This window comes from Strongylocentrotus purpuratus, unplaced genomic scaffold, assembly GCF_000002235.5.
Source record: "Strongylocentrotus purpuratus isolate Spur 01 unplaced genomic scaffold, Spur_5.0 spur5_scaffold_14, whole genome shotgun sequence".
NCBI classification, from domain to species: Eukaryota; Metazoa; Echinodermata; class Echinoidea; order Camarodonta; family Strongylocentrotidae; genus Strongylocentrotus; species Strongylocentrotus purpuratus.
In genome coordinates, this window is record NW_022145599.1 from 3,663,262 (window position 1) to 3,676,982 (window position 13,721).

General features: G+C 36.2%; 1 protein-coding gene across 5 annotated transcripts in view; it reads right to left on the reverse strand.

Moving 5' to 3' along the window:
- The window catches only part of LOC579544 (CD109 antigen), a 66,271-nt gene that overhangs the window by 35,213 nt on the left and 17,337 nt on the right, over positions 1-13,721 (reverse strand). For all 5 annotated transcript variants that reach the window (XM_030983994.1, XM_030983995.1, XM_030983997.1 and 2 more), the window contains exons 3-6: positions 12,204-12,387; positions 5,942-6,098; positions 5,131-5,201; positions 163-291 (exon numbers count right to left, since the gene is read on the reverse strand). In XM_030983994.1, coding sequence (XP_030839854.1) covers positions 163-291; positions 5,131-5,201; positions 5,942-6,098; positions 12,204-12,387 — 541 coding nt within the window. The remainder of the gene's footprint in view (positions 1-162; positions 292-5,130; positions 5,202-5,941; positions 6,099-12,203; positions 12,388-13,721) is intronic.

The following is a 13,721-nucleotide window of genomic DNA, read 5'->3' on the forward strand; positions in this document are numbered from 1 at the left end:
AATAGATTGAAAGAGAGATGAAGATGAAGGTTTGAAGATAAAGACAGACAGACATAGATAGAAAAAAAATAAACACAGATAGAAAAAAAGTATGAAAAGATGAAGGAAAAGGATAGAGAGAAAGGAGATGGGGGGGGGGGGGGGGGGGGAGAGAGAAATTACCTCTGCTTCTGCTTTGATAGTCCAGTCCCCTAGGACAGGTTGATCAGACATGACCATCTCCTCTGAGATGATTCCATTCTTATTAGGTTGCTTGTCCATCATCTGCTCAATCACATTCCCCTTAGCATCCTACATAATTGAGAACAATAGCACAGTGACCAATCAATTACGATGTACATGCTGTAATAATAATAATACTGGGGGGGTTTCACAAAGATCCTAAGTTGAACTTATCTCTAAAGTGGACTTAATAGTCATGGAAAGCCATAAGCATCCTTGAAAATATTTTGTAAAAGTTATTTTAAAAGGCATAAAAAGTTGATTCAAATCATTCATGTTTTCTATTATCATGGGAGATTACATGTTCTTGATGCGGAATTTATGAAAAGTCTAAAATACTTGAATTTTTTATTTTGAATATATTTCACTACAAATGGCTCTCCATTACATTTAAGTCCAACTTTAATCGAGTTAAGTAAGACTTAGAATCTTTGTGAAACACCCCCCCCCCCTGGAGTCTTGTATATTGTTACTGTCTGGCACTTCATCATTATTACCTGCATTTACCATGGCTGCCATTATGGCGCTCTACCATTTCAAGGAATTAATTCCTGCTGGGTACCCATTTACCCCCCCCCCCCTCCCCCTGGATTGGGTGTGGCAACCCAGAATATTTCCCTCATTATAGTACAACACTAAATCTGGGTGTTTCTTCCACAACTGATCGAAGCAAGCCCATTTTCTATGCATTAGTGTAAAGTAATTCCGGGATTTGCATGCATTAACACAGAGAGCATAAAACACGAGCCACAGTGCGAGGATGATATTGGTTTCCATGGTTACCCATGCGGACTATACGGAAAAGGCTGACAACTGTGGAGAATGAGGTTTTATGATATTATCAATTAATATCCTTCCATAGCAAAAAATGAAAATGCACAGCCTAAAGTAACAGTTGGACTGGATATTCTTTTATAATGATGTATATTTGCCAGTTTTAAAGGGAGATTGAATCTTCATATCAAAATGGTTTGAGTGAGAGTAGTTTTATAAAGCTGTACAACAGATAATTTTATTTCACTTAAACTTTTACAAATCTGTTTCTCTTAATTTCTATCTGCTTCCTCTACTAGACCAACGTTATATAAAGATTAAATTCCCTGTTAAAGCCAACCCCACTGATAAAAATGTCTACTTGTATTCATTGAACATGCCAAAATACATGTAGGTGGAACTAGATGCCCCCTCTCAAAAAAGATAATAATAATAATAACAATCATTATAATTATAAATACTAATAATGATAATAACACTTATAATCATAATAATAATGATAATGAAAATAATAATTATAACAATAATAATTTAAATAATCTTATTTTCTTTCTGATTAATGTTTTCATTAAAAAATTACAAAAAAGTTATCACTGAACCTGCACAGATCAATGAAGGCACACATATTTCAAGACCATACTACCAATCTACTTTTTTTGGAGACCCACATATCTTTACCCTTTTCATTATATCTATACATGTATGTACATGTATATGTAGAGGTGCTGTGGTCGAGTGGATACGTGGCCGGACTGTCGATCACAAGGTCCGCGGTTCGAGTCCCACCGCCGCACTAATGTCCTTTGGCAAGACATTGATCTTCCTTTTTTCCACACTCCACCCAGGTGAAGTAACTGGATACCTGGTAGGAATTTATTCCTTGAAATGCTAGAGCGCCGTGCTAAAGCCAGGGTAATAATCGGGAGCGCCAGGAGGGTCAAATCTGACTGACATGAGCGCTATACAAGAACCCACTATTATTATTATTATTATATCTACACCACACCAAATGTTTACTTTTCCATTGATTCAGTGAGGACACATGTTGGTATACATATCATTGTAATATCTAGGCCATCATAATATATTTGATATTTTCATTGAAATCTCCAAGGTATATGGAGACGTATATACACTATTATACCTTTCTATTTTCAATGGGATAACAAGGGTACATGGAGGGGTGTCAAGACAATCAAATCCAACTATTTCATAGAATCTACAAAGGCAAATGGACGTGTATCTACGTCACCAATTCTTTACATTTTCAGTAAGTCCAAAAATAGAAAAAAAAAAATATTTTGATATTTTAATTCTCTTTCTATGTATTTTCTTTTGTTCAAGATGTACATCTTGATCACTGTAGTTTTCTATTTGCATTTGATGTCCAGGGTTACATTGACATGTATACATGTAAGTATCAACATCAGGGCCCTTTAAAGGTAATACAAAGTTTTGGGAAATTTTGAAAATAGGGTGAATAGTGAATCTTTACAATTTTGATATATTTGGATGCCTCTGTGGATGTATTATAAGCGCTAAAAATATTAGCCCCTAAAGCACTTCTGTTTTCGAGAAAAATTGAATATAAAAATTTACCGGTGCTCCCGGTAAATTTTGATAAATTTCAAATAGCGCCTACGGCCGTGCAATGGTAGCTGCGAACATGACAATCTCAGAATATGTAGTTGTGATATATAATTTCCAAACGGGATTAGCTAATCGGTCGATTTTAGTCAAGAAACATTGTTTCATAACTAAATTAATATCTTGACCTTGAGAGGGAGCTATACAACATAAAGAGTTTATTATTTATAATTTCATAACTTTAGACTCGATTTCAACCGCGACAACGATCAATGAATATTGTAGGAACGCATATGCTTCCAATATGTTAATTTGAACCAAATTCATGACCCCATACCAAAACTTTGTAATACCTTTAACATAAAAAGTTACAATTGATTGTCACTCCTTCAATCAGTTCTACCTTTTCAATAAATAGCGACTTGCGATTATGTTGCAGATAGATACAACGCATGGCAAGATACGATTAATTGCAGCAAGATTTGAGAGACACTAGATTTCTTACGACTGATTGTAGGGTTATTTCTTTATGTTACAAGGTCCTGAAGGCGTAAACCAACATACCGTTTTAAATATGAATTTTCACTGGTAGTTCAAGGGTATGCGTAGGTGTATCTAGACTACCATAATACTTACACTGATGGTCAATGTGAAAGGTCCAACATAAGGTGTAGGTGTATGATAATACTTACACTGATGGTCAAAGTTAAAAGTCCAACATAAGGTGTAGGTGTACATGTATCTAGACTACCATAATGGTGGTAAATCAAGTCTTTATTAGAGATCATGTACACAAAAACCAGGTCCGTCAACCCAGTGGGTTCAGGCGGCAGGTTATAATGAACAATACATACAATAGCAAAGTACATTAACAATAATACAAGTTACAGTGTAATAATATATGTGATAACAAGGAGCACTAGGATAAAGAGAGAGGGAAAGGGAAGATGTGAAAAGGAGAAAAGGAGAAAAGGAGAGAAGGAGAAAAGGAGAGGAAAACAGAAGTGGTATAGTACAGAACAGGGTAAAAGAAGAAGATTGTAACATTATGGTGAGGAAGCTAGAAGATCCCCATACAAGATACATAAATGAATAGTGTATAATTGAATCGATATAAATTGCGTATTACGGTAAATATTGTCAGTTTGGTACAGAATGGTTACAAGTTCATTGACAAAACAAATATGAAAAATTAATGTATATAGATTGATAAATTAAAGGTATTGATCAAATTGCCATGCTGGCTCACGTCTACCTTGGAATATTACATAAGAACTAAAAAGAACGGCCTTCAATATTTCGTCCCTGGATTCTGGGTACCTAGTTGAGTCAGTGATTTTGAGGATTTCCTTTAGGCGGTATTTATTTTGTGGGGTTATGAGTCCACGTGAACCGATTTCAATACAGATTAGTTTGCTCTTCCACCCTGTTGATGTTATTTCATGTGTGAGGCTTGCGTATTTGTCTTGTTTCCGTTGATGTGCTTTGTCAATGTTAGTTTCGAAGGGGACTGTGAGTTCGATGATGATAATGCCCTTATTTTTGTTGTCAATGTGGCAGATGTCTGGTTTGTGTTGGGTACGTATTATGTTTGGTGGTATGGTGCCCCCATTGATGCTTTCTCCTTCTATGTCTGCATATACTTTGGTGGAATTGTTTGAAGTGTTTTTAATATGTTTGAGCATGATGCGTAGTATGTTATTGTGGCGCCAGGTATATCGGTCGAGCATTCTTTCACAGTTATTAAGAACATGATGCAGAGTGCCAGTACAATTACAAAGGTTACATGTATCAGATATTCTTTTTCCCCACCGGTACAGGTTTTTGTTAGTAGGAAGACTATCTATTGCTGCATTAACACTGAACTTCATTACACTCTGAGGTAAGTTATAAATAATCGACTTCCAGGTTACATCAGTACTTTCCATATGAACAACTTTCATGAATTCTCCCTGAACAAGTAAAGGTTCGATCACTCTTTTCCAATTTTCTCTACATACATCTTGAACTGCTTTTTTAATCACAGTTTTTGTCTGGTTCCAGCTTACAGAGCCTGGTATTTTTGAGTGAATTTCATGTGCTTCCAAAGAGAACGACGTTTGTCGTGACCATCCCCTTTCCCTCTCTAGTCTTCGGTCAAGGGCGTGATTTACAACATCGTCGCCTTTGACCCTAGATCTACTGTAAGCCAGACAATGACAGGTACGGTAAAGGTCCGAAATGGAAGGTATGTTTAAGCCATCAGGATCGTGGACCACAGCAAGATTGGCACCACGTGACGGTATTCCTAACCACATCTTAATATATCTATCTAATATTATATCAAGAGATTTCAGATGCGTTGCATGGACATCATGAACGGTAAGCATGTCCAACATAAGGTGTAGGTGTACATGTATCTAGACTACCATAATACTTACAATGATGGTCAAAGTGAAAGGTCCAACATAAGGTGTAGGTGTATGATAATATTTACACTGATGGTCAAAGTTAAATGTCCAACATAAGGTGTACGTGTACATGTATCTAGACTACCATAATACTTACACTGACGGTCAATGTGAAAGGTCCAACATAAGGTTTCAGGTCAGGGTACACGGCAAGAACTCTGTAGCGCACTGGAAATAAAAACAAACAACCAATCAAAAACAGACAAAAATAACATACAAATTGTTAGTTTTCCATCCCATTGTAATTTTTTCCCATTTTTTGGAGAACTTTCTAGGTCAAAATTGAAGTGATGGGAGTAATAACGGTTGAGCAGTAGCTGCAGTTTCATTGATATTACTATATTCAGGTTCTCTTGAACAATAATAGCCTTCAGTTCTGGTATTTGATAAATCTGGCAGTGTAAAAGGAATTTCTTGGAAGTCTTAAATTGTTTGTCATGAAGCAAATGGATCGTTAAGATCTGTTCAGCCGTTTGATCAAGATTGCAATATCTTGGTATGAAAACCACAAACGGAAGATGACGTATTGATATGTGCATATGGTATTGTATTTATCAATCAATCAGAATTAAAAGTGTGCTGGAGTATTTTTTTTTCATCCGTATTTTTAAACTATTTTTGTGTGACCTGTTTAGATTCGTCTTTTTCCCAAGTACTTGTATCTTGATGATAATCCAAGTTTGTGGATTCCATTTCAATAAATCAATTTGATTTTATTTGAATTGATTTTCAAAAACAACACTAATCAAGATTTCTCATCATAACAGTAGTGAGAGAGAGAGAAAGAGAGAGAGAGAGGGGGAGAGAGAGAGAGAGAGAGAGGGAGGGAGAGAGAGAGAGAGAGAGAGAGGGAGAGAGAGAGGGAGAGGGAGAGGGAGAGGGAGGAAGGAATGCCTTTTAAAACACACCTGTCTGTCCAGGTTTGTAGATAGCTTTGTCGCTTTGCACAAAGATAGAGAAATGATCAATGTTGAAGAACAAACTCCTGGTTTCGTTGATAGTCAACCCACCAGTGCCCACCACACGCAGGGAGTATTCTCCTGCAGCTGAGGCTGCAACTGGAATCTAAAGATACAAAATAAGAAAGAAACAATCTTTTAAAGTACTTATTCCATATTATATTGAAAGCCCACTGTGTTTTTTTATCGTCTAAATAAAACAAATTAACTTTCATTAACAAATTGATCTAATTTTATCATAAATAAATATAAAATTCATGCCATTGTACACTTACTTTGAATATATCATACAGAGACATAATTAAAAGCATAAAGACAGGGAATGAGGGAGGGAGAGAGAGAGAGAGAGAGAGAGAGAGAGAGAAGGGGGGGGGGGTGAGATTTACCAGAAAAGGAAATAAAAGTCATATTAAAAGTACATTACCAATACTAGTATGTACATGTAGTAATGTGCCCTTGAAGGAAGGAAACATTATACCATAAATCAATCAATTTGCTAGTGGTTTACTCTTTTCATTCATCAAACAATTAAAATCTATTTGTTCTTGATGTCATATCCTGTCATATTCAGAAAAAACAAAAATTCTGTTACATAGCATCCTTTTTATGTCAGCAGACCCCAAGGCCATTTAGAAGCATGTTTGATGATCTCGATGAGCAGACCTTTCTGATCAGATCCAATATTTAAACTGTTTAATCTGTCCTTGAGGCAAACAATTTGCAATGTCTGTCATGAACATAAAGATCGGTCCACTGACAATTTCATGTAGTCCTCAGGCTGATTGAATATCAATAGAAATAATTAATTAATTATGAGCATTACTGGGTGAAGTGGATGCGGGCTGATTCATTTGGCTCTTAAATTGTCAGGGAAGTGTTTGCTCGTCTTGGCAAAGACGATTATTTTATTTGTGAAACACTTATTGAACAAATCAAGATGTCTTTGATCTTGTACTTACATGTATAAAAGGTTTCGCGAAACGACCCCCTGATGTTTAACGTTCTTGACAGTATTATTATTATTATTTTTTTTTTTTGGGGGGGGGGGGTTCTAGAGAGCACTGTCAGAGCGATTTTCCGCTGACAGTTTTACTGACGTTTTATCAATCTATATTGCACAATACAAACACAGAGTTTGGTAAACAAATATCATGTGGAAAATTTCCCACAGTTAAAGCAACTAATAAGACGGCATTGCAAGCCAAAGGCGCAGTTTGAAATTTATCAAAATTTGCAGGGAGCACCGGTAAATTTTGATTTTCAATTTTTCCTTGAAAGCAGAAGTGTTTTAGGGGCTAAATTTAATAGTGTTTATATAACATCCACAGGGGCACCCAAATTTAAAAAGAATTAAAAAAAGAATTACTATCCATCTATTTTTTCCAAATTTCCCAAAACTTTGTATTCGTCTTCAAACACATTTGTTTTGAAAATCCTTGCAGAATTGAGTGTTATAAGACTTCCTCTTTCACTTCATTATACAATTGAAGTGAATGTTTGCCATTAAATTTGTTAGGCTCCCAACACCTTAGAGAGGCTTTAAGTTTCATTTTGATACCAAAAAATTATGTAGCGGTAGAATGTATGTAAATCGATCTTCTGAAATTTTCGCCACCAATTTTTTTTTGCGAAATTGGGGCTCCTAACATTTAAAGAAGGGCTTTAAGATATATTGCTCTAGTATCTATATCCTTCCTCCTTAGATGATGCAAGTAAAGAAGGAAGGAAATAATGGCTTAAATTGCCATATTGTACCGCCACAGTCAAACTAACGTTTGTTCATACCGTATGGTTCATCACCGATACAGCTGGACTAACAACAATTAACAGTGATAGAGGATAGAGGAAGGAAATGTGGAGTGCAGGGTTAAAGAGAGAGAAAGAAGTGAAGAGAAGTTCAAAAGACAGCAAGCAAGAGAAGAAATACAACTTTCTCATTGAAAAATATTTTTCTTAAAGGGCCTGTCTAACCCAACTAACATAGCCTTTCAAATCATGAATACACATCTACTTATTAATATTCCAGCCTCTGATTTTTCAGAAAATCTCTAAATTGACCAAAAAATTATAATAGCCATCCATTTTTCACAGTTCTCATGCTTGCTGGGCTACGCCCCTCGAAAAAAGGTAATACAGTCATGCGGCTTGATGACGCATTTGATGTCATTGCGGGCATGTCCGATCTGATAATTTCATCATTAGCAAAATTGCCAGAAACGTACTAGGATTATCAAGTGCATATTATTTTTTGGATAAATGTCTTTTTTTTTCAATTAATATCATAGTTTGCCTTTTTAAAGACATTTTAATGCCTAAATCATCCTCCTTTTCACCAGAGAGACGGCTGCAGTTACGTCATCACCGAAACTAAGCTTTTTTCTGCGCGTTCTGAGTCTTCATTTTTAAAGCTAGATTCCAAAATTATTGATGATTTCTAAGAAAAATCATTGTCATGTTCGGAATATCCATCAAAAATTATTCTACATGTTTTTTTAACTTCATTTTTTAGCCCGTTTTGGTTAGAGTGGCCCTATAAGAAGATGACAGGAAAAAAAGGATAGATTAAAGAAATAAAAAAAGGGTGGAGGGAGCAAAAAAGAGGGGAAGAGCTTGGGACGGAAAATGAGGACATGTAGGAGATAAAGAGAGTGAGAGTGAGAGTGAGAGTGAGAGAGAGAGAGAAGAGAGAAAGAGAGAGGGAGAGTGAGAGTGAGAGAGAGAGAGAAGAGAGAAAGAGAGAGGGAGAGAAAAAAGAGAGAAGAGAGAAAGAGAGAGAAAGAGAGAGAGAGGGAGAGAAAGAAAGAAAGTTGCAGGGAAGAAAAAAAATACATGAGGGAGAGAGAAGAGAGGGAGGCAGAAAGTGAGAGAGAGTGAGAGAGTGAGAGAGAGAAAGAGAGACAGAGATGGAGACAGAGAACTCCTTTCTCACAGCCAAACAGTTTGATTGTACATTTATATATTCCGCTGCATCGCAAAATCCTTTGTAATTTTGTATGCAAGGCTGTAAGCAAAAAAAATTATTTACAAACACAGTTAGGTTCCACTTTAAAAAAGAAAGTTTTCTGAACAAACACAGCCAGGTTCCACTCCCCCAGTGTGCACACAAGAACAAGCAGTGCAAGTCTGTACCAGGATCCATTCAGAACCTTTATGTACGTTGAAATGCATCAGTGCATACTTGTGAAAACAAGTTGATAATAACCTAGAGTTCAATAAACAGAATGAGGAAAAGATCAATGGTCTAATCACGAAACGGCCTTGCTTATATAAACTATTCACATTAATTCTTGAATGCTATATATATATTCCAGGCAAAAGGGTACTTCCATGTTCATGTTTGTGAAGTGAACTCTAATTATAACAAGGGTCCTGATCCACATTCAGAAATTAAAAATATATGTCTATGATGTTTCCTATGATACTAAATAATCAAATAATCTGTATAATTCACATATTAATATCAAATCAAATAAAAAACTGTAAAGCGAAATAGCAGTTTGGGCATTATTACAAACCTTATACATATTCATGTATGTTAATTATGCGCATGGGCAGAATACCCGCTTGTGAAGGGGAGATTTCGATTAAACCACGACCGTCATCGTCACAGTTGTGTTTGTGTTTTTTTCATTACGGTATCCGAAATCACCTTGTTGTGACAGCATGTTATTGCACTAGAACTTGAGAAAGAATGGAAGCTAATTTGTGCCAACTTGATATGCACCATCCTTCCGCTTATGATCTGTTTGTTCCACAAACACAAATGAATCTCAAGTGTTCTTCCAACATGTACATTATGAGATAAGGAAACAGGTTTCTCTTTACAGTTTCCTCACTTTTTCATGAAAAGGCCGTGAGAAACTTTAAAGTGACTGAGAGACCACTTTTTTCTACACAGTTTACTTCTAGAATTAGAAGAAAAGTAGGCAAACAGCATTCATGTATTTGTACCCCACTGCATGGTTTTGACAAGCAAAGTCAAAATGCCTCTCCTTTCCATCCAAGATCGTTGATTGGACAAGCCATATATATAGCCAAGCCATTGGATACCTCCAATGCTCATCAATGTTGGACTGGCGTAATTAATGCCCTATTTTTGCAATTTTCTTTCAGAGCCTCTATGCTCACTCATGCATGAATGGTATGATTCAAATAGCATATCATCTTTAAGACAAATTAAATTTACGTTCGTTTTGATATACTTTATAAAAGATAACTTTATATTAAATATTTATTTGATGAAATCTTCACTACATTAAAACGTAGTGTACACTTTAAAAAAAAAAATTCCAGTGTAGATTTGGGATTCAATAAGCTTCACAGCTGAATAAAAACAGATTTTTATCTGCTGATAAAAGTTGTGTTCTGAGGGCAACCGGCAATGAGAACCATTACACAGGGAATTTTTCATAAATCTATTTTTTCCACTTCACAAAAGCTCATTTCAAATAAACTTCAGTAGGATGTGCAATGTACTTGTCATAAAACAACAAGGGGCTCTTGAACTTTTCAGCAAAGATAGTTCATGTATACAGGGGGAAAATAATTATCTTATGTAACATGATCACAGTCATTTGAAATGACTGTACTACTGGATATATCCATTCATTAGTGAACATTTAAAGAGAAGGTTCATTGATTTTAAAAACTAACTTTATTGTCATTATTGCAAAGGTGAAACTTTGATTGGACAAGGTTATCAAATTCAATGCTTGGAAACATTCGAAGTAATGATTATTATCAATTACAAAACGCTTAAATGGAGGTGGTTTTATTTGTATTTTTATAAATCACCCGATATGTAGTTGACCTAAAACTTGTACGATCGCCATCTATTAGTTTACCAGTTTCTAGTGATACGTTATTTGCCATATTTGTGATTTTCTTTGAACCCGCACTTTAAAGCATGGACTTGTCAGTCCCAGTCCCAGATTAAATTGAAAATATCATTAATATCAACTTATATCTGGACGGAAAAGTTAATATGTTTTAGACCTATTTAGAGGGGCAAATAATTGTAATTCATGATTGCACAATAGTCAGAAAAATGTTTGAACTAAATGATAATTGATATAGCTTTGGGCTACTGTTCATCCCATAATCCTTTATTACAGACTTTGGTAAAACCTTGTTCTTAAAAGATTAGTTGAGATTACCGAGGTAATATTAGGATATTAATTTGTGGAGTACTAATGTGCGCATGATCTCTAATGTTTCCTCTCTGATAATGTTGTATACAAACAGCAAGGCCTCATAACACAAAGTTAAGTTAGCAATTGATAAATATTTTGCAATCAACTATGATGAACAATCAATTGATTCTACAAATGATCAATAATTTGTGCAATCAATAGGCCATTTTCTGTTATGATCACATTGAATACACAACTCTTTGTTGAGTGCCTCCTTCCAATTATTTCATTCACCCGTTATGCATAATTGCATTTCAATAGTCAGAATAGGAATTGTATACACTGTACACAAATTGTTGCTAGGTGGGACAAAAATTATGACTTGTCCTACCTAACAACACATAAAGTATGTATTCCCATTTGAACTATTGAAGTACGATTATTCATAACAGGTGAATGAAATAATTTTTAATGAGGCACGTAACAAACATTTGTGCATTGAATAGATTACAGTATGAAAATGGCATATTGCTAAGCTTTGTACTCCAGGGTCACAGATTCAAATCAATCCTATGCCAAGTGATTTGGCTGGTTTCTGTTCCTAATATGGCCATACAGTATGTAGCAGTCTCTAAAATACTATCTCAGATCATATCAACAGCACGATCACACCAGCATAACAGAAACATTTCATCACAACCTTCGAGTACTCATGTGTAATGTGACTTGATTGCTTCCTGTTTGTAAAGTTGCTGTAGCAGATAACCTTTACATCATAATCCCTGATGATATTGCAACATCAGACCAACAACAGCCCAAATAGTTATGTCATCACAACCTTCTTCTCACGTTATGTAATTTGATAGTCCATTTTCGCAGAGTGGTCATAGACAATACTTCTAACATATTTATCCCTGATGATATCATCACTACCATCAGAACAACCATAAAACGTTTCTTCACAAAATTCCATTAACCCACTAATTACCAGAACCGGTTGGTTCCCATATTGAGTCAATGAGAGTAGGAGAATTCAGCAGTTAACAAGTTTAGTATAAATCTCCTGTGATTTCACCCACCTGTAAGGTGACTTGATTGGTTCCCGTTTGGAGGATTGCCGTGGTAGATACCGCAACCACATTATCCCTGATGATAGCTGCCTCCAGAGACACAGGAGCACCTCCCTGGGTCTCAAAGATGGTCACACTCAGGGTGAGAGGCATCCCAGGGCGGATCGTGTTAGCAGCAAGAATTATGTATTGTCTGCAAAAAAATGTAATGATTGAACATGGAATTGAATTGAATTGAGTATTATTATTTATTATGATCTCACACTCTAATACAAGAAGGCAAGAGCAAGTCCAAGCTATATAGGTTACTGACCCCTTCCAGTCAATGTATTGTATTAAGTTTGTAGCCCTTATAGCGCCCGGTTTGGCTTAGCAAGAAGCAGAACTAATAAAGAACTAATAAAGAGAAATTGGGAAAAAAATAAACGGACAGATAATGGGAAACTTCCGACTCTCGTCACTCATTGTATACTAGGTTTCAATAGTACCTGTACCACAGACACATGGACATGGACCTAGGGATGAGACAGAAAAATTCCCAAAATAGGAGGAAGATTAAATGGGGGTCCAGGGGCAACGCCTCTGGCTGGATTAAAAGGGGGGGGGGCGTGCCCCCTTTCCGCAGAAAACTATATTTACGTAAAATGACACATTTTCCTTGCATTTAAATTCTAAATTTGAGAAATATTTGTAACCACGTCTTGCTTAAAGGGACTCTATAACATTGTTCAGATGAGAGAAAAATACTGCCATAAGGTTGTGAGGTCAATGCTAGGTGTACAATTAATGATGTTCTAAAAGTTTAACTATATTTTTTTTCCCCCCCATCTTGATATATCGAAATCGGTGGAGGAATTTCATCCCCTGGGCCTCTAAAATGTTTTAACAGTGGTCACACAAAATTTTCTAATTTATCCAGGAGCCTCATTACAGACCTTAAAAATATAACTGGGGGCCCCCATGTGAGATGTGACTGTGCCCTAAATATAGATTCACCTGCCTGGTTTACTTTTCCTTCCTAATAGTACAATGCATCAATACAGTTGGTGGCCGGGTGTGGCCTGCATTCCTCTTTCCATTTCACTTGCAGTTGTCCACAATTAATAGCCTACTTAAATACACTTAGACCCTAGTTATGCAAGGCATTGGCCCGAATTCACAAAGGAGGCTACCTCCTTTTGTCTCGACAAACCTCCTTTTGTTATTTACAAACCAGGTTTGTAAAAAACCGCGTCATAACGCATCATATGACGTACATAAACCTCGGTTTGTCGACGAGCTCCTTTGTGAATTTGGGCCGTGGAGTTTGCAGGCTGCGCTGGCATATACATGTATGATAATCTGTGCTCATTTGCAAATGCCATGTACATGTACATGTACAGTACTTTGGTGAGCATGAACCTAGTATTATGGTGATTCAGTCTTTGGGTCTTCATAAATTGATGACCTTCTCAATTTCTGCCAGTCAGATGTGACTAATCGCCCATTGCTGAGAAATCTAACTAAAAATGAAGATCTTGCCATATG